The sequence below is a fragment of the Nothoprocta perdicaria genome, unplaced genomic scaffold (genome assembly GCF_003342845.1).
Source record: "Nothoprocta perdicaria isolate Ctin4 unplaced genomic scaffold, notPer1 scaffold_77, whole genome shotgun sequence".
In the NCBI taxonomy this organism is placed as follows: Eukaryota; Metazoa; Chordata; class Aves; order Tinamiformes; family Tinamidae; genus Nothoprocta; species Nothoprocta perdicaria.
Window position 1 is genome coordinate 2865504 of NW_020456054.1, and position 27682 is coordinate 2893185.

A 27682-nucleotide genomic window follows, 5' to 3' on the forward strand; every position below is an offset into this window, starting at 1 on the left:
TGTTGAGCATTAAAGATTGATATGAAATCTGCAGTTTTGACTTTTATTTCTCTTAATATTTTGATTTTTGCATTGAAGAGAAAAATATATTGGAAATAAGCATTAAAAATACATCATAAAAATCAGCCTGTGCCTCTAGTCACTAGAGGCCAGGTGTGTAAGTGCAGCATGCCCTGTGGCCTCTACCTTTCACGGGCGAGGAATGGCAGGTGGAGGCCAAGGCTGCCTGCTGGCTAGGCCAGGAAGAGCTTTTCCTCAGCTAGAAGCTATTCCTCTGCAGAGCAACCCCTTTTCTCCCTGCCATATAAGATGAGAGGAAGTAAATAAATCAAGCTTGCAGTGCTTAGGCACTCTGAGGTGGTAACAAAAAAACAAAATTAATTTTAAAAAGTTAATCAGAGACAAGCCTGAAAGATTAATAATACAAAAAAAAAAAAAAAAAAAAACTTTCTATTTTGCCATTTTTCCTAGTGCTTTTCCTGCTATGAAAACTAGTATGCTAGTGCTAGACTATGTTGTGGCTGAGCATCAGAAAGAAAACAGCTTCAAGAACTAATTATCAGCGCTACAATCACCAAGCAGCAGCCTCGCAGGATAAAGGGAAAAATTATCTAAGTTTCCAGGGGAGCACTAGGAAAAGCTTCAATTAAAAACATGTTTTAAAATCCCTGAAACGCTCTAACACTGTTTCTTTTTTAATTAGCTCCGTGGTCCTCGTCCCGGATGAGTCGGTGGGTGCTCGGAATCCCAGGGGACACGGGGACAGTCCTGTCTGTGGGCGGCTGCTGCGCTGGATCCTTTTCTCCACAATCCAAGCACCAGGATTTTACAGCACGCTGTGCCACCGCACAGGTGTGCTTACCAAACAAATCACACCCACAGTCACAATAATTAGAACTCTTTGCCATTGTTTCCAGACATTCATTGTTAGATTAGGGAACAAAAAACTTTGCACAAAAAGAAAAAATCTTTCTCCACACTCAGAGAAATTAACTGAATTCGGCAGCCCATCWTAAGGTCTCTATTCATAAGGCAGGTGTTAATTCTACAGTCTTTCCAGCATCTTCGTGTTCCTTTTTTTCAGGGGTGAAAAAGAGATTTAAACAGGTTATTTGGGTTAGAGTATGAAACCACTTTGGCGTCCTCCCCCTCAACATTTGATCCTGTCCTGAGGGCAGCTTGGCTGGAAAAAAAGGATTAGAAGGTTGGACTTTACATACTGTACTGGGCACATCTGGAGTGCGTTTTACTGGAACAGGATATTGGAAAGGAGAAGACCTGGCTCGGGCATTCACAGATTGCACGGCCTCGGGCAACTCATTTGCCTTTTTTGCCTGTTCTTCCTCCCACACCAGTATCCACACAGATAAGGAGTCATTTCAGGGACGTGTGATGTTTCACTCTCTATCTCCAAAATGCTGAGCACAATGGATTTCAGTACCTTTGGTGCCTTCTGGATACCTCAGGAATTTCCTGAGCTCCAAACCGTTGTGGCTCACGGAAGCATATTTAGGAAGCACTGCTATATGACCGCTCTCTTCTGTTCTACTCTATCTACTCTATCTACTCTATCTATATCTGCTTTATTTATTATGAGAGCCAGGAGAGAAGGCCATGAGAACTGTTGGTCTTACCCAGGGCAACTCTTTTACATTCTTACGTACTCCAGTAACCACCTGGTAGACTTTGCTTGATTTGTACCTTTATTTCACAATTCATTTTCATGTGATGGTTTTTTTTTTCATACATTTAGAGTCAGGGATGATTCAATAGTTATTATATCTGTCAACTAACAGCTTTCCTGTGAATGAAAACACTTTGCCTTCCTTACAAATGCCTTTCCAGCCCCTAAAAACATTTAAATCTACTGGAGTTTTAATAAGGCTACAGAAGTTTATAACACAGTGTTAGCAACTCTAAGAAAACCAAAACTGCTCCTTGTTTCAGTGGAGTTCTTCCACCAGAAAAATAAACTGTGGTCAGTGGGTAACCACATCCCCACAGAAAGAATACCCAGTTTCTCCAGTATAACTAGTCAGGTACATTGTTCATTTGCTTGGCCTCATTCAGAAAATTCTCCAGAGGAGAAAGGCAACCATTAAACTGGGAACTGTTAAATAATTCTCTTTTGCTTACCTGCATGTTGGGTTTCTGTAGCTTTTGGTAGTCAGCTTGACTCATATGGTGGCCACCTTCTTTGGGGACAGGCAGGAAAGTGCCAGGCTGGAACAAATCAGTCAATGTCAGAAGCCTTTTCATGTGTTCTTGCTCCAGTCTCTTCAGCGGACAATGTCAAAAGCTATRAACAAGTCTAGTTAGTTATGAAGCTGGTCAGCTTAGCCCACAACCCAAGGTAGCACCTATGGCTGTTATACGGTGGTACACATCAGGGAAAAACAGCCTGTCAGGGAAGGGGGAAGAGGAGAAAATGACTTGTCTCCTCAGTGTGGACAGCAAGTCACAACCCAGTAAGAGAAGAGACATGTTTGGTACTTAACTTTGGGCCCCCAAAAGGATATGACTTTTAGGGACACTAGAGATCAGAACCTTCTTAAATCTCCCACCACCCTGGCCCTTCCAGCCACCCCCTGTAGAACGGAAGTTCTTACAGGATCAATCTCAAGGAAACTCCAGGATAACTGGGAAAAATACGGGGCCAAGTGGGAACTCAAGGAAACCCAACACCTACCAGTACACACTGATGAGGTTCTGTAACTTGAGACATTGGTGAGGATATTGGATAAAGTCTAATGTTTTTCTGAAGGCAGTCTTAAGTAACAGCAGTGAAGGGACATGCCCATGCTAGAAGTGGTTGGCTCTATCCTAACTGTGATACTTAGCTCTGGGCACATCACCCAGTCTGCAGCTGAGGGAGATGTACCAAACCTGAGCCCTCATTTCCTTCGAATGTTCAAGGAAGCCAGAGAGTAGGTGGTTGAGACACTGACATCAGATCCAAGAAGACAGATTTAATTCTGATGCTTGGATCTGTATACACTGCACAAAAGTAGACTTAGGCTTATGGTCTCTTATTCACAGGGCAAGAATAAATTTCAGTATCCTCTAGGAAGAGAGAGAAGCTAAAATAGTAGTTGAATCTAAGACTGTTCCAAAGCAGAGATGAATAAACTCAGCACTTAAAGGTGGAAACAGCTACAGAGTGAAAACTCTCTGTCAGTCTGCTGGGATTTGGCCCAGATAAACCATCTCAGAACTGAAAGCTAAGTATCTGTATGAACTTAAAGAGAAGGACATAAATTCCTTCTATAACTGAAGAAGGCCCTAAATATTTCAGAAGAGGCAGCCAGGGGAAGAGAATGTGGTGTAAAAAACATATTTGGAGAACTACAATGGAAAGGTAGGGATAGAGCAGGAAAAGGTGGAGATTAGCCATATGTCTTGAAGGTCATAGGATGACCCCCAAACTCTCTTCTTCTTCCTCAAAAGAAGGGGAAGGAGGGATAAGGAGAGAACATTGAAGTAAATCTCTTACCTCCTCTTCTTCCAGCCTACCATATCTGGATTTAGCAAGACAGCTCAAAACAGTGACACTGCCTAGTTGAGTTGCACTCCCACCTGGCMAAAAAAAAATGCTTAGACAACCTGCTGAGTTGCTGCTTAGCTGTCTGCTTGTGGCATACTGGCCATGCAARACAGGACTAAGGAAACTTTGAACCCTTCTTGCTATGGAAAATGTGTGCCATAACATTTTTGGCTGAGGATCCAAGAGCGACCCAACACAAGGCACTGCTTCATCTCCTCCTGAGAGGCAAGAGAGGGAAGAAGTTGTAGAYCTTGGCTGAAAGTCACAGAGATGAACAAGGCACTAGATTCCCAAAGGACTTTGGAGTGCCTTGGTGAGACCTAAGTCATGTTGTAGAGCCAAGGCCCTCGGGAGCCTTTGACAAGCAGGGTGAGGAGATACTAGGAGGGAACACCTTTCACAAGTGATGGCTAGCAAGAATTTGCAACAACATTCTCATATTCAAGAATCAGTACCTTTAAGAAGACCTCCGTTGGATTTTTAAGAATAAATGCATAATGGCAAAATTGCGTTACCTCCAGCCAACTTTAATTACAAAAGTTAGTGACTCAGACCTTATGATTTATGGAACACCAATTTCTGCTTCTACTGAGAAAACTCTTCATTAAAACAAAGCTCCATCTAGATGAGCCTCTCAATAATTTTGAGAAATGAGCTTTGGCTGTCTGCACATATTGCACTGGAAGTCCCCTTTTCCTGTTTAAAGAAAATAATATTTCCAGCTTTAAATGCTAGGTCAATTTAAATGTTATAATGTTTCACAATCGTGTATTTAAACACAGAAGTCTGTTTATTTACCCAAACAAAACAGAGGAAATGATTCCAGCCCTCAGGTTTTGAATTCTCTTTTAGATTTGTGAACATCAGTCCACAATTAGAGATGTTTGTAGTTAGGTACCTCCAAATACTCATATTTCATAGGCTTTTTTTTCACATTAATATTCACCAACAGTATCACAAAAGTTCTTTTTCTTTTACATAACTGTAAGCAACAGTAATTCTAGAAACACGAGAGAAAATAAAAGCATAGCAATGTCCACAGTTACAAGAAAAAGTGCACATTACTTGGTCACAATCACAGTCATTACTTGGGAAACTATATGTAACAAGTAGATATAAAATAYCACTGATGCCTTAAACTCATTGTCAAAAATGGAATTACATAAAATTTTGTACATGAAATAAGGCAAATTTAGGAATGCACAAGGAATTTTTTACTAAACAAAAGCTAAACAACAGAACAGATAGTACAATAAGCATAAACTAAAGTACTTTTTTTCTATATACTTAAAAATAAGCCTGCTGTAGTGCACAAAGAAAACACCATTAATGTGTTATCAATATTATAAAATAAGAAATAGAGGGGTTGGGAAGAGTTGGGAGGGGGAGAGAAGAGTTTAATTATCGTTGCAGCTGCATCCATTTACATTTGAGTACAGTTTTAGCTAGGCCTGGGAATTATACAAATCCTACCAGAAGTGTCAATGACCTTCCTCTGTAAGAATTTTGTTTAAATTAAGGAAAACAAAATAAATACACACAAGAGTGCAAATTTTCAGATTGTCACTTGCAACCTCTTAACATTCAGTCATCTACATCCAATCACAACTAGAGGGACTTGTACAGGACAGCAGCAGTGATTATGGAGTTAGATGAGCTCACCGTAAGAAATCAATTTTTCTTTTTTTTTCTTTTTCTCAATGATATGTCTTTAAAAAAAAAAAAACTCAACTCTTTATTAGTTACTAATAAAGCTGCAATATATATTACAGAATGGAGTTGAGAATGGCATGAAAGCAGGAAACGCATGCTTCCTTTGGAAGGTGTTCCAGAGATGACAATTTACAGTACACAGGGGAAGAATTATCCAGCATCGAGAGTTGCTTGTTGTAGAAAGAACATGAAGGTGGGAGAAGGGCACAGTCAAGGGTYCAAGAGAGGAAGGGGGACTTACAATAGCTCCTCAAAACATTTTTAGGACCAGTGAAAAAGTTTACCAAAGTAAAAATGAAAAATCTTGAATGAAAACAAAAATCTTTTGTTTTTTATAAAAATTACATTTTTTTAAAATACAAGATCCTTTTAATTGCAATTGTGTCCTGTAGCAACAGGACATTTGGCAACGTTTTGCCATATACTGCAGCTTTAAGTCCAATGAGTCAGTACCACATTCCACTAATATTGCACGTGGATCTTGAACCATTTTTTTAAAAAAATCATCACAGCATCTTCCGTTTCTCCACTTGTTAGAACGAGTTAATTTCTAGCCACTTTTTTTTCGATATTTATGCTGACACACTAAAAACAAAAAGCTGGACACAGTAAAGTACCTTGGAAATACCAGAGGTTGAAGTTCACTTGAAGCACCTTAACACATCACTTTATGGATCAAGAACAGTGTGGCATTATGGCAATTAACTCTCCTAAAAGACTGTGCAGGAACTGACGTGTGTGCTCTGAGAAATCAAAATGTCATTAGTGGAAACTCTGAGATAAGACCAGGCCAGTTTGAAGGTCTCATGCCTCAGTTCTGCTGCAAAATAAGGTTCTCCAGTTCGTCTGCGGAACGCAATAGAAAGGCAGCCGATTCTCGGTACCCTGCCACAAGCTGCCTCACTGCATTTATTTCGGTTGGACTCAGCTGGGGTCTAGAGCTTGTACTGCTGGAGGATCCAGAGCTGGTTGCTAACTGCCTCTTCATACTGAGATCTGTTGGACCTGCAGATAACAAGGGAAAAGAAGAGAAGCCTTCAGATCTTGCTGCCAGAGACCTTTCAGCACCACAGGTTTGGAGTTAGAAACTCCAATGTAGCAAATCTGCTCATGGTTGAGTACCAGTGAGGAGCAGCCCACGCAAGCGGTAAGCGTTTCATTCCCAATTCCCTTAATGGGCAAAACAGTGGTTATTTTCTATATACCACAGACACCTCTAAAGTKCTGCAAGGTGCTGGCCCACTGCCAGCAAAAACATTGCCCTGAGGGATCCCGGGGCACGGGTTGCTCTCACAGCCAACGTTGCTCCCGATGCCACGTGGTGAACAGGGCAGAGAGCGCATTGCCCGTGGCCTCAAACTGCAGTGGCCACGGTAGCCCCCACGGCAAACTGCAGCCTTGTTTCCATCACAGAGAAGCAAACCTGCATTCTCTCTCTATATATATATATGCATCTTTCACAAGTGTATGTGCTTCAGAGAGCAGGTGGCCAGCCTGTGAATCCCTTCCTGAGGCAGACGATGGGGCGCTCACTCGAACGGCCCCGATGCCGTGTGATCACTTACATAAACAGCCTGTCATGAATGAGCTCYGTTGTGGCCCCAGCCTGGCTGCCACGGCACGGAGGCACGATTGGCAAAGCCGCTCCTTCTGCGGGGGATGAGGGCAGCTGGCAGCGTGTCACAAGCTGCTTCCGAGTCTCAGCGCTGACAAGGGAGCTCGCAGCACGCACCAGGTCGCACTGGCAGCCCTCTCCACCACCGCCCCAGTATGCTGGGCCTTCTCCACCAGCGCAGCCGGCAGCGCCGGCTCCCTCAGCAAAGCCGTCTCCCGTCGCCGGGCTCAGCTCCGCGGGGAGTTTCCCTGGCTGTGTCACCGTAGCCATTGCTCAGCACTGAGGAGCTGCTCGCATTTATCACTTCCTCTTTTCTTTTTATAAAAGATGGCAACCACACCTATCTAGCAGKGCAGATCTGACAAAATACTGTTCATTCATTGCGGTAGAGTAGCAAATCTAGATTTCTTGCAGGCAGAGGATCAGCCTAAGCTGATGCTTCTCCCTTGAAACTGGGATCGAGTTATCTAAAGAAACACCTCTTGCTTTCCTATGAGGGCCATTTCCAGAAATGTCCCTATTCAACTTCACATGGAGAATGCATATCAGTGCTCCAGCTTTCTCAGCACTGGCACATACACTTTGCTTCCTAAGGAGACTGAGTTAATTAAAAATGCAGCACATCAAATACAGAATACAGAATGCACCTATTTATACTCTAGAGTTTCTSCTAAACAATCTCATCAGAATCCCATGAGTCAAAACAATATTTGTTAGCTTGGCCACTATTAGAAAGAGGTGCACTGATCTCCAGACGATGAAGATCTGGTCCTAATAATTGCTAATTTTTCTTTCCCTTATGACTACTCTATGATATAGCTGAAACCATGAAAAATGTCAAGAATGCCATGTTTCTCACTCCCATTAAACTTTATGAAAGTCTCCCTATGAAAGCAGAGCTGGGACTATGAAAAGAAACGACCCAGACAGAACGGGTCCTGTTAGATCCTCTAATTTCCAGCTCCGCAACTACCACGCACACCACTTAGCCTCAAAATTATTTTACCCAGCTTTACCCAGCATCAAGGAACTGATTTTAAAATGTTTTCCAGTGTGCAAAGGATAAATAAAAGGACAATTCGCTCAGTGGATGCACTRCAGTGTGACTGCACCCTACTGGGAAATGATTGTTCCATAAAGAAGCTTGGAGGATACTTCTAGGGAAGTGAAATCTCACCCCGGTCCTGAGAAGAAGGGTGTACAAATCAGAAAACCAGCTGGACTCAATGGCTGTAAGAAGCCATTAAAGACTTCAATATTTACCGAGGCAGTAGTGAAAAAGCTACCTTTGACATATTGAGGGCACTGTGCTCCAGATGAACCTACTTCACGTTCTTTCCCTGACTCTCATTCATGTCATTGCTAAAAACACACAAAGAATATATGGCAGAACAGGGCTTCCGTGGCAGAGCAATTTTTTTTTCCTGTAAGGAAAGTGAAGGGCTTTTCTCCATGGTAATTCAGTTTTCCAAGGGGTTGAATAGGCTGTTAAATTTGTTTCACTCATAAGAAAAAGAAAATAAATAGTTCTCCTTATTTATGTCACTGAGTTTTCCTTAGAAAAATAAAGACATAGAGTAAAAACATTACTCTGAAAGGAAAAGTAGGAGAAGGAAGGCCAGATGCCCTGCAGGCACAATTCAGTGCAACACCTCSTAAGTCTAGAGCCACTCTGATTTACACAAACTGAAGATCTGGCTCTGTATCTCTCAAAGTGTTGATTAACTCTTCAGCTCTTCAGAACACGCATCTTCGAGCCTGCATCCTGCTCTCAGAGGCTTCTGTGGATACTGAGTGTTTGTACAAAAAGGAAATGAGAAACTCGGGTTTTAACTCACCCCAACCACTGCAAACTATTTGATTTAAATTTTTATGTGGTAGGAAAATGGCATTTTTCTTTGTTCCCCAGCTCCTGTCCTCCTGCTCCTTCTCCAAGAAAAGCCTCGAACAAAAAAGTAAAAAGATTCAGACACAGAGAAAAGGATTCGTGGTTGCTATTTTGGGGTAGTAGGTGCCTTCCCAGGAAGGGAAGCTGCTTATGCTGGCAGGGAGCTCAGCAGAAAGAGAACAATCTCTCCTTGATGTGGGAGTAAGAATTTCAGTTCTTGCTTCAGTTATGTGACCCCTGCACCTCACCTTCTTAAAATAAGTAGCTAAGGAAGACAATTCATGAACCTCTACCTTCAGAAGCCAGCACTACAGATGACTAAATCTGGAGCAAGCTGATCAGTTTAGACACTGCTTATTTTAATGACCATCTTCTAATGATTTTTGTAAACATTTTCTTAGTATTCTTAACATTATTTATTAAGCTGCCAATCTCCACAGCACCAAGTGTATCCTTAAACAGAGAAAAGTCTAATCTTAATTATTTTTGTAACAAATTTTGCAGTGTTGGTTTCCTCCACGGTACTCCTGCACATTTTAGCATGTCCTGTCCTATTCCCAAGAAGTTAAAGCAAATAACAAATCCCGAGTGAAAGCATTACCAGGTTCCACAGAGCCAAAGATTAAGCATATCTTGCAAAGACAAAAACAGGACACTTTCTTTTCTTTTTTTTTTTTTCCAGTGCATATGGTTATAACTCAGACTTGTCATCTCCGGTGCTTTCATTAAGCAGTGCAGGGTAAGCAAATCGCTGAGTCAGATTCTTTACTTAATAATATTCCTGAACAGTGTGGGATTGTTCCTCTGCCTCTCGGACAGGCCACCCGATTGACACTTTAACAAACGGCACATTTTACAGGGACAACCTCAGCCCACTCCATCCAGCTAATTTCTCTTGTGAAGTGAAATGGTTCTTGTCGGAATCACATCAAGCAGAATATAGAAACTCTGAAAACTCACTCTTCCTGGGTGCTCAACTATTTATCAAATTAACTGCAGGGAATGGCTGCTATTGAATACACGGTGGGACAAATGGCTTTTCTGTAAAGTGCAAGACTTAAGTTATTGCCTCATGCACTACTATTAGCAACATGATTTATATCAAATTCCAAAATATGGATCAGATGCAGACATGTCATTAGAGACACTGCTAACAGTAGAAAAACAGTAACAAATGTCTCAGCATAATTTCCTTAARAATTGTCTGCTCTCATTGGGTAGCCATCAATTTTAAAGTTGATAATTACTGAGAGAAAAAAAAATGTATCAATAACTTCCAGAATGATTACCACTATTGCAGACAATAATTTAGAATATCAAAAATAATTTTAAAAAGCTGTATTTGTGTTTAACTATGYTTCTACATTTTCACTAACCGTTAAGCAAACTTTTTTATCAGCCAAGATGTAAAAAGCAGTATTAGTTATTTATAGAAAAATACATTTTCCCTACAAAGACAGGAATTACCTGTGCTTTGAAATCTCTCTTACATGTCTTTATTAGTGCACCTACTCTGCTCCCCACTCTTTTTTCCCCACGAGTGGTATTGGGAGTAATGAATAAGAATCAGATTCTCGACTGCTCTGGTAAAATTGAATAGAAACAACCATCCAATATGATACTTTTCTGAATCAGATGTATTTATTTTTGCAAGAATGTTTTATTGTGATATCACACATCTGCCGGTGATTCTCCTTCCCTGCCTTCAAAGAGAGAGCAGATGTGCCTAAGACTATACAAAAAAAAAAAAAAAAGCCCCTAATGAATTGGACCTTTTAAGCTTCGTTTTCTATTTCACACTTTCCCCACTGGGAAAGAGATTTTTGGCTAATTTAGGCAGCAGAAGAAAACTGCTGTGTAGCCTGAGGAAAGAGATGTTAAAACACAAAGATGCCTACAGCCATTGAGCATAATGCATYCTCAGCAATCCACAAACATGCCGGTTTGAGAGGGAAGGATTTCCCAAGGCCTTCCCATGAAACTACTATGAAACACACACCTAGAAAATATATTTCTACTCCATCATGGAGATGAATTATATACCTTGCCATATGGCATGTCTTGCCTTAATGGCAAAGGTAGAAAAATAAGGTACCTTCTGATAGCTATAGACATTCCATCCCTGTTCGTATGGTGGAACCAGAATAATCCCTGTGAATCAGGAATCATGGACAACTACTATGTAAACCTCTTTGTGTCCAGTAATCTGAAAGAGGAGGAAGGAAGAAGAGGAATGTAGGGATGATCTTGGTCTTTCCTTTCTGTTCCCACTTTGATGCCAGGGGAATAGCTGGGGAGAGCAGCCACAGGGAAAATCCTTTCCAGTGCCTTCATCATGGCCAGCACGCTGTGGGTAACCTGGTCTGCYTACATATCGGACATTCTCCAATAGACTTCTGTTTTTCTTAGTTCATATGGCAAGAGTCTCTACTGAATGTGTGTTTATTGAATTTAAATGCAAAGATTTTACAAAGGGTAACARCTTCATTGAATCTGAACAGATTTCTTCTGAGCTATGGCAACTTGCAACTCCCCTTCCATGACCAGGTGCTAGAGTTCCACATTTAAACATAGATAAATGACATGTCTTCCCAATAACCTTTCCCTGAACTGTTGATGAAATAACTCCAAAAAAATATTGAGCCTGTGGCAGACTTTCAATTCAATTTGTTCAGGCTTGGCCCAGTTATAAACAAGGAAAATAATGTTGTATAATGGGAAGAGTGGAAAAGAGATGTGGCAATTTCCTCTCACATGCCTGAATTCACTACATTATAAAACTGTCAAAAATTGAGACACAGGTTTCTGTGAATTCTCTCATTGCTCTTATCAGTGATATCATTCTCTAAACATTTTTATGCCTGCGTTACAGTTGAAGATCATCACACAGATGTGTGGTGAGGCACAGGGGAACGGTATTGTGCTCTGCATCCAGCTTCCATAACCTCACAAATGAATCACAAAATCCCAGAATGGCTGAGGTTGGAAGGGACCTCGAGAGATCATCTAGTCCAGTCCCTCTGCTCCAGCAGGGACACCCAGAGCACGGGGCACAGGGCGGCATCCAGGCGGGTTTGGAGACCTCCAGAGAAGGAGACTCCACAGCCTCCCTGGGCAGCCTGTGCCAGGGCTCTGTCACTCTCACGGTGAAGAAGTTCCTCCTCACATGCAGATGGAACTGCCTGGGTTTCAACTTATTCCCTTTACTCCCGTCCTGTCACTGGCCACCACTGAGAAGAGCTTGGCCCCTTGCATGAAGACCTGCATAATGGCCTGAGCTGTAGTAAGTACCTGCAGCTCCTACCCACAACATCTCTGTTGCCTGCACTGGGAGGCACCTTTCCTCCAGACACAGGCACTGGTGGRCAAGTGCTCAGCCCTGGTCTCTGTGGCATGGGCACCCCACTCACCTGGGCTCAGTCTCACCTCTGGAGCCTCCTCGAACCAGTCTGCATCTTCAGCAGGGCTGCACTGCACAGCTTCACCACGGCTGCCCTCCTCATGGGGATCTAAGCTGCTTACTGCCAGCCCACTAGCTACACTAGAATAACCTGACATTCTCAAGGGAGTGAGGGACCAATATACAAATTTAACTTCATGCTAATCAACATTTGTGCCTGGTACTGSAATTAACTCCATTATATGTTAAAAAAAACCCAGCAAGGTAACCTAGAGGTAACCTCAAAACTGTATATGTGATGGAGTGGGGAGCTCCTACAGTACAAAGCTGGGCTGATGTGGTAGACAAGTCAGGAGGCTCAAGTACCAGGCAGGTGGGTTTTCATCTAGACAAGTGGTCAGGCTAGAAAGGAGAACAGCTTGGAAAGGGCAGCCCACGTGGACCTCTGAACAGAGTGGGGACAGGGCAGTGGTGCAATGGGATGCCAGCAACTAGAGACCAGAAATGGGGCTGTCACAGTGTAGAGGCCTGCAGTGAAAAGGGAGGCTGAGAGAGAAGCCTCTTAGGGCCACGGATTTATCTGCTTTGTGGCTTTATCTGCTTTTTGTGGCTGAAAGACTCACCTGAGTTGGAAGGGGATTGGACATTTGTAGTGCCGGGGATGCAGTGCTGAGTCACGGCTGTAGTGGACGTAGGCTGAAGATCTGTGTGGAGAAATGGGGACAGAACAGCTGCTTTTTCTTGTCATGCCACAAGGGAAGGTTCTGCATTGGCAGTCTAATCAGAAATTAATCTGAAATGTCCTCTCTTTGCAGAGGTAAAGTGAAAAGACAGAAATTTCTACCCAGAAGATCAGACAATAACACAGACAGAACAAACCCCAAATCATCTTCAGGAAACCAAGCAATGGCAATAGAAAGAGTCGCTGCCCCCTCTTAGGAAAAATGGACCTCTGASAACTACGTGGCTGCAAAGAGAAAGGCTCCAACAAGCCAGCTCCAGCTTCAAAGACTGCTGGCCAGCTGACAGATGCACCAGCAGGCCTCTGAAAAGTGCTAGGACACCAGGAAAACATGAGAAAAAGGTGATCCTGTTTCTGTCAGGGAAGGTTTGGGCAGCATGCAGGGACTTGGCCAGTTTCTGGTGGTGACTAAATGTCTCACTCCCAACAGAGCAGTTGCCTCCTGCCCTCGGGTGGACACCTCTCCTCGCCTTGGAGCTTTTCTGTTACTGCTTCTGCTTCTCTGCTCTAGCCCATGGACAAGCTGACAGAGGCTCCTTCAGCCCACAGATTTCATGGTGACAGGGTGCAGTTTTCGAGGTGGGATGGACTGGCCTAGAGAGTTAAAAGCAGCAGGGAGAAGACTTGGTACTTTAAGCTCAAGCTTTTACCCACTGTGTCTTTTTTCTTCCTGCCTACAATAAAGAGGGGCCATTGCACAAACTGTTGGGTTCTGCTCACACGCATGGAGCAGCTGCATGGAGCTCTGCTCTCCCATACAGAGTTGTGTAAGGAGCTTATTATGAGTTTGCAATTAGCAGTGTGGAAGAACAGGCAGAGGAGGGAGGCACTTGCACCAGTGGGTAGAGACATGTCCCCAGTGAGAGGCACCTCACAGTTGGCTGGGCAGATAGCTAAGGTTGAAAGGTGGGATCATAGCAGGGATGAACCTTACAGCAGAGGAATAACATAAATCAGCTGGATACTAGATAGGGCACAAAGTCATTATATTAATGTGGGGAAACATCCAGAAATAGGTATTCAATCAGCCAGCTTTAGCTAGCCTTTGCCACCTCTCCTTTTCATTTTAGCAGACAGACAAAACCAGACTGTATTTGTTTATACACACATCCTGGCTGAGGTGTAGATTTATTTTTACGCCAGGAGAACATTTGTAAACATGACAAGAAACACGATGGGTTACTAAATTGAAAAGGAAATGTGTTCTCAAAATTACTTCTTAGGTCCTGAAAACAATTCAGACACAAATACTCTACTCTGCAGAGAGGGAACTCATTAACACTTCTAAAAGCCTTGCATATATTTGGAACAAGAGTCCCTAGAGAAGGGCACTGGTTGCAAACAACTGTAGGGTCTGTCAGGAGGGCAATAGTTAGACCCAGCTGCAACTCCATCCACTCCTCTTACTTCTATGAAGAAACAACAAATATTCATGGACATGYCGAGAGGACAGACAAATAAATGGCCTCCAAATTCTTCTTTTGGTGCTATAAGGAGACCAGCTAACAGAACCAGAACATTGTACACCCAGTAGCCAATAGGTAACCAAATTGTCTGATTCTGTGGCAAGGAAACCAAGAAACTGATAGAGTTGCTTTTCCACCAGTTTCTTAATGAGCTTCCTGAAATGGCAGGAAGAATTCAAATAGCTCATTGGCAGCATCAACAGCTGGCCTGCAAATGCTGGTACCTGGACTTGTGCASTGTGCAGGAGCCGCACGCCTGTGCCTTGGATCCTCCAAGATCCCTGYGGAGAAGGCGGGTGCCCTTGCACAACGCTCCAGCTGTGCACAAYCCCCAGGACAACTCCTCAACAGGGGCCGGACAGAGTAAGGGGACCTGCTGACAAATTTTCCAATTTCTGGGCATATCTCAATAAGGAAACTGTCAGCCTCTACAAGGATTACACCGGCTATATACCAGCTGTACCACACTGGAAGTGCAGAGCAGGACATAGTTCCCTGGCTGCATTAGTTGTGCAGCATCAGGCAGCTCAGGATAACCACTGCTGGGTCTACAAAACCCATCTTGTCTTTTAATGACAATAAAGCTCTGGTGTCCTCCACAYTAAAGACACATGGAAAATGGTGCTTCTAATTTGTGACCTTAAGTTTGTACCTCATTTCTTAAAATGGCATACTGAAATGACATAGAATAATTCTACCCTTAGGTGAAAGAGAAAATGCCCACTGTTTTCAATGGGAACTGGCTGGGACCTTCTCCGCCCACAGTATAAAGACAATTTTAAAGTTCTTGTGTGTTTTCCTAAGAAACCTGATTTCCACAGCCTGTCTTACACGTATGCAAATATTTGGTCAGCAATCATAGTCAATGCCTCAGATATATTCTCCATGCATATGGAAGCAATTCGGATCATCATTCACTCTCTCTAAGTCAAACACTTTTGACAACTAAAATATTGTCTTTTGAAAGCCTTTTGAAAACTTAAGGTAAACCATTCACAGACCTGTGTGGATTTTCTGGGCGAGCTGGGAAGTGGTCGTGTCTGACGGTCACCAGGAGACCACATCCCACTACCTGCTTGCAGGCTGCAGCCCTGATAACTTTTGAAAACTGCTTAGCACATTGAAAACTGAGGCTGTAGCTGAAGTGTCTGGCCAAGGCCAGCTCATGTACCTAAGCAGCACTCTCCTTAGCCAGACAAATCAGCCAGGTCAAAAGAGCAGGGATTTCCCTGTCCTCTGAGACAGTCCTTAAATCCTGCTCTCGGAGGCAAGAGACCCTCAGCCTTCCAGAGTAATCACTTTTCTCTGACAGACAGACAATACTCTTGTTTGTCAGAAAGGGCACACCATTTCCTTTCCTCTAAATTCACATGAAATTAATTTGGGGACTTTTTCAAACAAATGAAACAATACATTTATATTTGTTTACTTGAGATGTTTGCATAAGAAGAAGGTAATGTTGTCTAAACAAATGATGCTTTTTTTTTCAGAGGGACATACAGTCTCCTGGTGACGCATAATCACCTGCATCTTTCTCAGTTTATGGTATAAACCATGGGTCAATTTCTCATTTGACATTGGTTACGCGAGATTCTCATCTGCAGTAAAKCAGCTAGAGAGACTATCCTGAAATCCAGTCTAATTTACTTCCATCACAGAATGTGGCATTTAGTATTTTCAGACTGCAGCCACAAAGACATTAATGGCCTAATTTTGTCATTGTATAGGAGAGAACAATAATGACAGGGTAGTCTTCCCATACTCCTGGATATTTGCTAAAGATCTAACCCAGTTTTTTTACTCAGTTTTATTAGAGATCCAAGGTATAGTCTGTAAACCAGCAGTCCTTGAAGGGGGACAAATATCCCACGGGCAAGTCTTTTTGCTCAGCAGTAGCTATTTGTGGGATTCTCTTCCTGCTCATTATCTGATGACAGCCTCTGGATACTGAACCCCTTGGACTAGCTCTTTGTACAGCCGGGGGAAACGTACCCAGGAGCACACAAACACACGGGCACGTTTTGTGGGAAGCTCACCGGTGCTAGAAGCATCGTTGAGATTTAGCAGCCCACCTCCGAGCCCTCTGTAGCTATGGTAACTGTAGGTCCCGTTGCCATTGATGTACAACACCTCCTGCGTGCTGGAAACGGCTGACGTTGAGTAAGCGACCTGGGCTGGCTCTTGTTTGTACTGTTTGTCAGCTGGAGCAGCCTCATCCTGCAAAAAAAAAAAAAGACAAAAACATGAGGTTTTCAAGTTATTTTTACGTTCCGCTTTGCAYGAAAGAGACTTTTCCATTTTTAGGGCTTCTCATCCATTGCTTTCAGAGCAGTAGAATGCACATTAAATAGGCACAGACATATTTCTGATTGACAGCTGATTAGAAATAGTGGATACAGGTAAGGATACAGGCTTCCCATGAAGCCTGATAATGTTTATCTATTGTGCTCCACTAGCGAACTGTTTTCCAAAGGGAGCAGATGCATCCAATCTCCTCCAAATACCAAACTCTAACTAGAAATAACATGTGAAGGAGCAGAAAACAAAGCAAAAAAAAAAAAAAAACCCAAAAAACAAGCATTGCCTTATGGCTACAAGAGTTAGTCTTCTGAGTTGAAGAATTGTCTTTTTCAGTGAAGTAAACCAAGCCAGAACATTAACTGCATCTCAAGTGCATTGCTCCCAGAAATGAGGAGAGAAGGAACAGCACAAAACTAACCCACTGTTGATGTTTTCAGAGGACTGAAAGGGCGAAATGGAAAGATAGCTCTACAAACATGACCTGAAAGCATCTGTGGTTGTGTGTGAGCAGGGACTGTACGCCAGGGGTTCATCTCATGCTGTTTGCCTCCTGGATGTTTGCATATAAAGTAGGATACAGCAGAATGGCCTTCTAACCTCGCCTTAAAGATGATCATGTTTGAGGGGAAAACACAAAAACACAACTCTCTTTCCTGTGTCTGTTTTTTCAGCTATTGCTTAGACCACCTCACCTCCACTCACGATCACAGAACGTCTCTGTGGCAACCCTAGCAATGACTCAGGTGAAAAAGAAAGCATCAAGAAAAGGCTTAGTGCATTTCAGTAGCTGAAAGGAASGAAGACTGTAAGTATGCAACTGTTCAGCTCACAACGTGGATTTGAGTGTTGAAGTTTGTTTTAGTCTTCATTAGTAATTGATTTTTTTTCTTTACTTTTAGACTTTTTTAATGGGCTTGATTTTGCATTATTATCTGGTGAAAATTTATTTCAATGATTTCATATAAAATGTATCCATAAAACATCAGCATTTAAAAACACAGGTCAACTCAGAGTAGTAGTATCTCCCCTTTATGTAATATTTTGTCTGTTTTATGCCTCTCCCTTTAGCACAACCATTTTATGGTTGCTAAACATATCCAAATTATTAAGAATGTTATAAATTATCTTAAGGCCTTATTACAAARTATAATTAAAAATAAGAATGTATATATGAGTATAGAAGGATTGCGAAGTTGCCTAAGTATTCAATTTCTGTGTCTAAGCAAAAAAAAGAAAATCTCAAATAGCTTCCATTTTTCTATTAGGAATAGAAATCTGTTCCATTCCTCAAAAATGAGAGTATCAATTTTCTTAAATGAAGGGATGCCTGTCTTTGAGTTATTTATTGGTTAAAGAGACTTGGACACAACTGAGATGTCTCACAAGAAAGAATATATATTATTAACAGAAATGTTAATATTTAATACAGAACAGGGAGCCATCAGCTAATTAATTCCACAAACAATTAGAATGAGACCCTTTGGGCACTAATACAGATTGAGGCAAAGCTTTGCACTCTTAGAAGAATTGGCCAATACTGAAGTCTCCTACGCATTTTCTTAATATTAGAGCCAAAAAAAAATGTTAAAAATTACCATGCATTTTTGCCAGGAATCCAACTTCAATATCACTTACTTTTTATCTTCAGAGGTCACTGCTGTCTCTTAYAGGATATATTATATTCGATTTGAAAATATTGATAGGCTATAAAATAAAATAGTATCTTGCCAAGAAAGCTTAAATCATCATCCCAAGTCCTTAACATTTATAAGTCTTGCGTCTTTGTTTCTAAAAGAAGACGACCCCTCCTGCCACGGGCCCAGCGGGGGCCTCTCGGAGGCGGCGCTGGGAGAGGGGCTGGCGCTGGGAGGAACCGCGCAGCTGCCGGGGCTACGGAGCGAGCCATCGGAGAGGGCACGGACGCTCCGTGGGCATCCGTGGGGCAACGCACGTGTCCTGAAGGAGAAGGCCCGTCCCCACGGGTCCCCTGGAGCTCGGGGCTGCCGGCAGCCTCCTCCAAACACGACGCTTCTTTCTCGAGCGCAGGCCACGCTCCTGWACCCGGACGATGAATTTGGTGCCAGGCCCTGCAGATCTAGAGCGTGGGCCTTGTCCAGGTGCTGCGCACAGCACTCCAGGATGGCCACAGTCAGCACAGTCAGGTCTTGGACACCTTTCTCCAGCGCTTGCCGAGCTGACGTAGCTCTCTGCTCACAACCCTGCAGGGTTACGAACCTTCACCTCGTGCAGGGGCCGGGCACTCCCCCATTTACACTCCTGTGGGGTTCAAACATCTTCCAGGAATCTTTTGTACCTCAAGAAGAGTAACTTTTTTCCTTTCTCCTCGCACCCATACTGATGATAAGTGAGTTTCTCTTGCAGAGAGAGAACCTGAATGCAAGAGACACTTCTGCAGACCTGACATTCACTCTGCACAGATGCATTTTCTTTCTGCCTCTCATACTTAATTGCCTCTGCTTTTAAATTAATGTAGAAATTAAGCAAGCATAGTTTTGAGGTTTTTTAATATTCTGTGCTAGTTGTTCAGCACTTCATGCGGATAAAACTTTCCCACTTGCATTTATATTGCCAAGGCTTAATAAATTATTTAAAATACATTTTTTGATGTTTTAATTCTGTAATAACCAGTAATGATTAACTAACCATTTATTGTCAAGCATAACCTAACTAACGGGAACACACACTGGTCTAATTCATAACATTTATAAGACTTGTCGAGTATTAAGTAAGCATTTTAAAGCTATTTATAATTTACCTTTAACATGAAATATGGTGCACATAAACAAGGTGCAGATAAAATATTTGTCCAACTACAATTTGACATACACAGTCTTCATTTATACATGGCATTGGAAATAAGTCATACTTCTAACATTTCTCTTCTTTACTTTGGAAAAGAAGTAATCTAGACCTTGAGCATTTTTTTTTTGGAAAATGTTGGGAAAAGCCGAAATGAAAAAACAGCAATATCAAAGCTCCTTTCTGTTCCCCATCTTTTTCACATTGCCACCTCCACAATAATAGAAGAAATTAAGATTTTGCCAAAAGAAAAACCTCTGCCAATGACAGTCCACTGAGTTTTGATCCCATATATTCAGCAGTGTCAGAAATGCAGGCTATTAAAACTGCCATTAATGGCAGTTAAAACTGGCATTAATGGCAAAACTGGCAGGCAAATGCAACTGCCATTAAAAGCGCTGCAATTTCTCTGTGTCCAGTGCATGTATATCCCGAAAGGGAGGGTTTCTGCAGACCAGCTCACCTGGACAACACTGACCAACTGAAAACCTGACAAAACCTTTACAACAAGGTTATAAACGTTAATGCTTCAAAGTTGGCCACATGCGTGACGGCCACTTGCTGCCTCTATAAAATGCCATGTCTGCCAGCCTGACAAACCAACAACTCTGAGAATTGGAACTGCCCCCAGTTCGAGGTGAAAGTTTCTACTCAATTAGAAGAGGAAGAAAAATAAGTAAATATTTTTGCCTTATGTTGCTTAATGCTTTTTATGTACATTAAACTGACAAAGTGGCTCGCTTGTTCTTGTCAATAAATGCTTCTCTTAGAATACCGCTTTGATGCTGGAATTACTTAAATGCAGCTTAGTCTTCAAACAGACAGACAAGCCAGGGACCCTATATTTGCATAAGGCCTTCTATTTTCTTCAGCAGAGGGAGAAAAAAAAAAGTCATTCACATGAAAAAAATAAACCACACTTTCATGTGCTTTACAAAAAGTTTAGCCTCAATAGCATGTAGTGTGGTTTTAGAAGAACAGAGATAATTTTTCAAATATTTTCCTACATTTGCCCATTTGGAATAGACCAATTTATTTTACTTTTGATTTTAAAATCATAGAAATAAACAGAAGTACATGATAAAACCGTGTAGCGCTTTTCAAAGGATGTCCAATTATGACTCACAATAGCCCTGCTAGATGGGACTTTTATCGTTGCACTTCAGATGGTAAGATCCAGAAAAGAAAGGGAACCTTCAGCTAAGATTCAGACAGAAAGGGAACCTTCAGCTACCTAATATGTAAACAGCCTGAATTCTGCAACCACAACATTTTATTATTATTATCAATGACCTAAGAAGCTCAAATTCCATCAGGGGCCATCCCAGGGGATATCCCACTGAACCTGCAAGGAGGATCTTGCAGAATCCAGCTCTGGCTGGAGAGCCTTTCATGAAGGGAAGCAGAGCAGGGCTCTCCAAGAGGGATGAGCCACTGGACTCCTGGCTTTCACTGCAGGGTCCGTGAGCTGGTGAGTCCTCAGAGATCCACACATTTCTGTCATTTCCTCTCCCCACAGACTGATACATTACCCTATCCTATCTCTTTTCAAATGTGGGTCATACTGGCTCTTCCAAATCCCTGACTCCTCATCCTTGTTTCTTAAGTTCTGTCTCCAACCTTCACCAAAACTGTAGTCTCCTYGCCTAGAAAACCTTCATCCCTTCCTTCCAAGCAGGTCTCTTGCTTCATGACCCCAAGTAGCTTCAGCAACTCAGGTGCTTTCACTTCCCAATTTGAATTTAATCAGCATTTCACCCGCTTATGATCCTGTCTCAGGTTTCTCTTTCCACTTAGCCTCTTTTAAATCTCATAATTCTCAGAGTCCTRTCCCACAAGGATCAAAGCCATCTTCCACAATTAAGTGGGACAGCTCCTGTCTCAGTCCACATTATTTTTCCTCAGTCATATTTTGACCCTTTGACACCACTAATTCTTAATTTAATAGTAGTTCCTAGTTACATTTTCCATTATGCTCAGTCAGCCTCAGCTACTCAGTTCCCAATCCAGGCCCATTTCRTAATCTCACTTTCCCTCCATCTCTTTTCATCACTGATCCCATCATGGTTCACAGCCCCAACACTGACCCCCCTTCCTCAGCTTTCTAGTCACATCTGCTGAAATTCAAATAATCTGGGAATTTAGCTACTAAAAGGCTTTGTATGTGTAAGCAAGGGGAATCCAGAGGTGCATCCTCTGGATAAATGTCCACATCGTAATGTTAAGTCCAAATACATACACACAAAAATGTTAAGAAATGGTAAACATGGTTAGGGACCAAACTAAGGACAAACCTTTATCCATTCTGGGAAACGGCTGATATTTTCACTGAAAGAGTTCAGCACATGGAAGACAATGGAAAGCATAATGCCTCATGGCTGAAGGTTAGGAAGTTATTATCAAGTATTTTCATACGAAATGTCAAGTAATCTTAATAAATGATACTACTAACTGCTTGAATGGCATATATTGTTCTAAAAAAAGCCATCCTACCTTTCATTTGCTTTAATTACCTTAAATCAGTTCTGTAGTGTTTGACTCATCTCTTAATTTTACGACCAAGTCATGGGAGCCTAGACCATGAAAAATATTTTGGCATATTTTTCTTAAATTKTCTTTAAACACCTTAAACACTTAAAATTTTCCTTAACACTGCAATAAGACTGTAGATTTAGCAATGATGGAAATGGTATTTCTGTAAAATGGCAGATGTGAGTTTTGACTTTACTTTTGGTTTCCACTTTGTTTCCATTTTTCCCCTCTTCTAGAGTTGTTAAGGTTTGTGTGGAGATTACTGTTCACTAAAACTAGCCTATTCAAGAAAACAGAGGTCTAAACACAATATACAAATGCACACARTTAATTGAGTATGAAATTCAAATGAAACTTTTCAGTAATGTTTTGCCTATGACCTTCATATTTGCAGTAATAAATACCCACAGCCCTTTAAAAGGACAACATATTTTAATACTGAGGTAGAAGACTGTTCTTATATCTGTGCTAATCTAAGTATGGAAGCACGGGAAGGTTTGCAGAAAAAAAAAGAGGTTAGTCTTCTTCTAGACCAAGAGAAGAACCCAAAGTTGATCTAATAAAAGATACTACCTTTCCCTGAAAACCTTATTTCTCTTACAGCAGGAAGAAGATGTTTAGTTAAAGTCAGCCTAATCGCAGTTTAGTTAAAGTCAGCCTAATTGCAGTATCTACCATGAGCAAAGCCAAACATCCCAAAGCACAGATTCCCTGCTCATTATAGTTAATTTGTGTGACCTGTTTGCCTTGGTGCCTACTGCTTTCACACCTCAAAACCATCCTGAATATCATTGTATAAGATTTTCAGTCCCAATATTGAGGGATCACTAATTCTAATTTAACATCTACCTTAGATTACAGATGATCATACTGATTTTATAGCTGCAATATGAACACTGAATTGCTARAATCTTTATAGTCTATTTAGGAAAATATTTAAACATACCAGAAATGTCTTTTATCTGACAGCTGAAGTTATCCTCTGATAACTTTCCAAGACAGATATCTATGCCAAATATTTCTCCACCTTCTAGGCTGGTCACAGGGTTCTTTCAAGTTATCAGTCTGACAAAATTCTCACAATCTGTTGTTGAAAATCATCAGGCTAAATAGGCAAAAAAAAACCCCTCTGTCTTCACACAGATTCCTTGCCCATTAAATTTAGTTGTCCTTCACAAACAGCATTCCAGACCCTTGTCAGGGATAAGGTACTACAATCATGGGGAACTACATAGTACATCCYGTGGAAAGGCTCCCGAGTTTTTCCACGGAAGTACTAAAAATAAATTTAAGTAACTGTTTTAAATAAAACACAAAATCCAGTGCAAGTAAGAGGGCTACAGCGCCTGCTTTGTGCATGCACACTACTTCTCTGGTAAGACACAGCTAGGGCACTGCTGCACAGCTTTCTATTTCTCACCGTCCATATTCACATCCCTGTCTTTCCCAGTCATTCTCCCTGCTTTATTTTCTTCATTCTTGAATACTTAAATCAGGAATCAAATGATTCCTTCCTGATTTGAAATGATTCTTGATTTGAAATGATTCCTGATTCTTGATCTGAAATTACTCCTGATTCTTGATTTGAAATTATTTCTGATTTGAAATGATTCTTGAATACTTAAAAATAGACCAGAAAAAAATATAATAGCTGAACAGAAGAAAACCCTGACAGATCTCAATGAGAAATTCTGGTTTTGGGACACATACTGCCCCATTTTGCAGCTCAGTTAAAGATGRTTATTCCAGCTAGGCTGAACATCCACAGCTCAGCTGCTAGTCTAACATMTGACCCAACATTATGTGGAGAATATACCAGCATCAGCTTACAGCTTTCAGGCACAGCAATAACATTACATGAAAAAAATGCTGCTAGCATGAAGTTACAACTGTATCTAATGTTACTACCAGAAGACTAAGTATTAATGATGACTTTGATGTGAAGTCCAATATCAAAATAGTTTCCATATTTTAGAGACACAAAATAGTTTCCATATTTTAGAGACAAAAATAGGAAACATAATATTTTAGGTGGGGAGAAAATATTCATATACTAGCGCTAATTTAGGTGTAACAGAGAGTTCAGTTCCAAACTCCCTGTAATGGCACTAGAGAAATGTGGCAACTTGAATAACATCTGTCAGAATGCTAAGTTAGCTGCCAAAAGTTTGAGTACCTCCAAAGTGTCTTCATGACACAGGCTACAGAGCAAAGAAAAGCACCATATTTCAGTTTCAGATTAGAAGGGCAGTATGTTCCTTCTGCATTCAGGTTATTAACACTGAAGTGAACTCCTAGCATCTCTACTGTCACCAGGTACCAAAAAATGACATATGTCAGTGTTTGACAAAAAAATAAAGCATGGAACTGACATGAAAAAAAGATGGGAATAAAAAGTTGCTATTGTGTAGGAGACAGAAAAGCAAACCTCAATTTCCTGCATTCTTGATAGAATGACATATTATTTGTAGATTGAAATGGACATGTTAACCTTAAATAAAAGGTTGGTATTTTCACATTTCAGTGCTCCAGTCTTGTTTTTTCATCACTGCCACTTCACCTGCAGGACTTTTTTGGAAGAGGCACTCAGAGAGCTATTGCTAGGAGTTGTTCAAAAATTGCTTTTGTTGGAGCAGTAGCAAAGCAGAGGGATCATTTTTCATAGCACTGTCAGTTTTAGCCAGTTCATTATCTGCTGCAATAGGAGAAGAGCAGATGAGGTTTCAGAGGYCACCAGTGCCGGTGGCTGGGCACGGAAACACAGGTAAAGCTATTGGTACAGTTTAGGTGATTGTGAAGAAAAGTCAGCAGAGAAAGACAAACTGGATTCTTCTAAACCACATTTCTCCCTGTTCAAATTAAATAGCATTTAACTTTATCTGCGGTGCTTGGGATGAACTTGCAGCTCTTTCACAATGTTCTAGATGTGCTCTTTTTACAAAAGAGACCAAGAAAGAGGAAAAAGTGCAATCATACCTGAGGATGGGAASTGTCCTGCAAGTTAACTTTCTACATGGCCCCTGCTGTTTTTGTCTTAGGTTACAGGAATACTCTTCAAGTATTCCCTGCTGCATCAAAGACAGAAGTCAGAAGCACTGACATGGCCATGTCCTGGATTTGTCTTGAGAATCGTAATGTAGGAAAAAAATATTTAGTTAGCTAAAGGTTTCACCACTATCAGTATCAACTAAAAGTAGGTTTTGGATAGCAGTAGGTAATATACACAATGTAATTTTAATTATTAGAAATATTTCCAGGCTTGTAACAGGCAGAACTAGACCTCGTTTAAGTAACAGGAGGGGACCAATGTCTTTGAGTTCTGGAAGAACCCTACATACTATTTGTGGAATGATTCAAATAAACACATGCATTTTCCAGAATATGTATAAGATTTACTATGAAGAAAGCCACATTCATCTAAATTCAGACAAGAGGACAAAAGYAAAGAACAGAGGAGCCCCCAGAGCTGCCATTTTCTGTTTTGCCAAAGAACATAAAAGAAGGCTTTTTTTTTCCTCACTGTCATACCAGCTGATTTATTACATTTATTTTTATATTCCATAAATACTTAAATTTACTATTTAGACTACAGCAGATGTATTAGGCCTCCTAATTTTTCCCATCAGGAGAGGCAGAAAACCCTAAAGAACAGCCCAGCTCAGCCTTTCCCTCAGAGTTTAAGATTTAGGTCCTGTTTCAGCACTTGATTCCAAACAAAACCAACCTAAACCACATGCAAACAGTGCCATCCTTCCCATCCCATGAGACAATCTGCCAGCAGGTCGTGGTGCCGAATGAATGACTGTGTCCTGGAAGCAGATGCTCAATGACCCAGTATTTACTGTGGAACCAGAAGGACACAAAGCAAGAGGAGCTCCTGCTTCCCAGCCTACTCCACTCATTCAAAGCCTCGCTACGCCTCAGGCAGCTCCACTTTTCATGGTAAGAACCAAGACTTTTTTTTCAGTGTTTTTCATATTTCCATGTGCCGTCCTTGAGAAACCTTCTCAGTGCAGCCCTCCTACACGACAAGGATTTTCCCTCTGCCTCCCCAGCGAGCCATTTGGCAGCGAATCTGACAGCCAAGACGTGGAGCCAGGAGGCATCAGATCCGCTCCGCTCCACACTGCAGCCCCGGAGCATGGAAAGAGGGCAACGCTGAACTCGTGAAGGAAACGCCTCGGAGCAGGCGGGCGAAGGCGTGTGGGAGCCCTGTGCCAACGCTCGTGCCAGCCCTGCAGATTCAGTGCTACGGCATCATCACGGTCACCAAAACGAAGCCTCCCACTGTAGGTCTCTGCGTCTAGAGCCTCACAACCGGTTCCACCACAAACAGCAAAGCTTCTTGACACAAAACAGCTTTCCATACACCTGCTCGCACTAGGGGAGGGAGAAGCAACTGCTCAAAAAGGCTTCGTTTTATGAAAATGAATTTTCATTTCAAATTTCATTTCAAATGAAAAATTATAGGATATAATTTGGACTCGTTAGAGCTTTCTCCTATTGTGCCCCACACTTTCTTTTAATATTACATGTATTGGACTCTGTGGCAGGGGAATGGACCAACCATTTTATATTAGATTCAAAATGAAATTATTCTTCAAAATGAAATTATTCTTCATTTAGGAACAGAAGATGATAGCCTAGACATAAAGCACTTGAGGTTAATGTTGAATTAACTTCATCAGTTTCAACTAATTATAAATGTCTGTGTGTTCTGCCTTGGAAAGTTAAAAATAAGCACACCGGAGATTCTGGCATATTGCCATATTTATCTTATGTTGTCTCTTCCACAGGTTAATCTAGTAGAACTTAGAGAGAGCTGTCTTACAACCCCCGAACAATATAAAAAACTCAAATAAAATAAAATAAAAAAACATTTTTCTTGTCTTAAATAGAAAGTGAGCAAGTTCTTCCCTTCATGCACTTATTGATGGTTTCTTGCTTACATCAGTAGGTTTGACATTTTAAAAGTTCTTTGTCATGTATTTGATACATTTGGCTGGTAGCTACTCCAAATCTGCCTTAAAACTTGAAGTACATGTTTGTGTAAATGAAAATTCTTTCCAGGAACTGAATGCAGGATGTCTGGTTTTAAACACTGCCTCGGGTATAACCTGACTTTTAGATTTTAAAGGAAAAAAAGGATTTTAAAGAAACACTGACCTTCCCTCTCTCTCCTGAACACATTTGGTAGAAAGAAAATGTTTGGCCCCTGAAGAACAGAAGACCTACTTTAAATTTTTGAGAGAACTTTGTATGCATCCTTTAACTTTGATATTGTGAGAGTTTTGTGTTTTACGAGAAGGATYGGTGATAAGTTGTGATGCTTTGGGGATGGCCTTTCCATTTCAAAATCATCAAACCAGAGCAGCAAAAGCTGTTGGAGGAAACAGAGGAGTGAACTTTGACTCGCCTTCGGAAGGTGCACTCTCTGATCTGCCTCATTAATAGAGTAAAACTTAAGCTTAATATGAAATACCCTAAGTAATAAGCATGAAATTTGTGTGCTGCAGAACAAACCTGTTCCCTAAATATTCTCATTTCAAGGCAGGATTCTTCTGGCACGACGCCTGGGCTGCTTGGCCCAGCCTGCCTGGCTCTCTTGCCCTGTGCCCACCCTCTGCTGCAGCTGGTGCTGCTCCCCGGCACTGCGCTCAG

At 41.5% G+C, this 27682-nt stretch overlaps 1 protein-coding gene across 3 annotated transcripts in view; it reads right to left on the bottom strand.

Moving 5' to 3' along the window:
- Positions 1-4492: 4492 nt before the first annotated feature.
- NOL4 (nucleolar protein 4) overlaps positions 4493-27682 on the bottom strand; it is a 177495-nt gene continuing 154305 nt past the window's right edge. For all 3 annotated transcript variants that reach the window (XM_026051609.1, XM_026051610.1, XM_026051608.1), the window contains 3 exons: positions 16405-16585; positions 12784-12864; positions 4493-6262 (listed from right to left, as the gene is read on the bottom strand). In XM_026051609.1, coding sequence (XP_025907394.1) covers positions 6069-6262; positions 12784-12864; positions 16405-16585 — 456 coding nt within the window. In that variant the 3' untranslated portion in view covers positions 4493-6068. The remainder of the gene's footprint in view (positions 6263-12783; positions 12865-16404; positions 16586-27682) is intronic.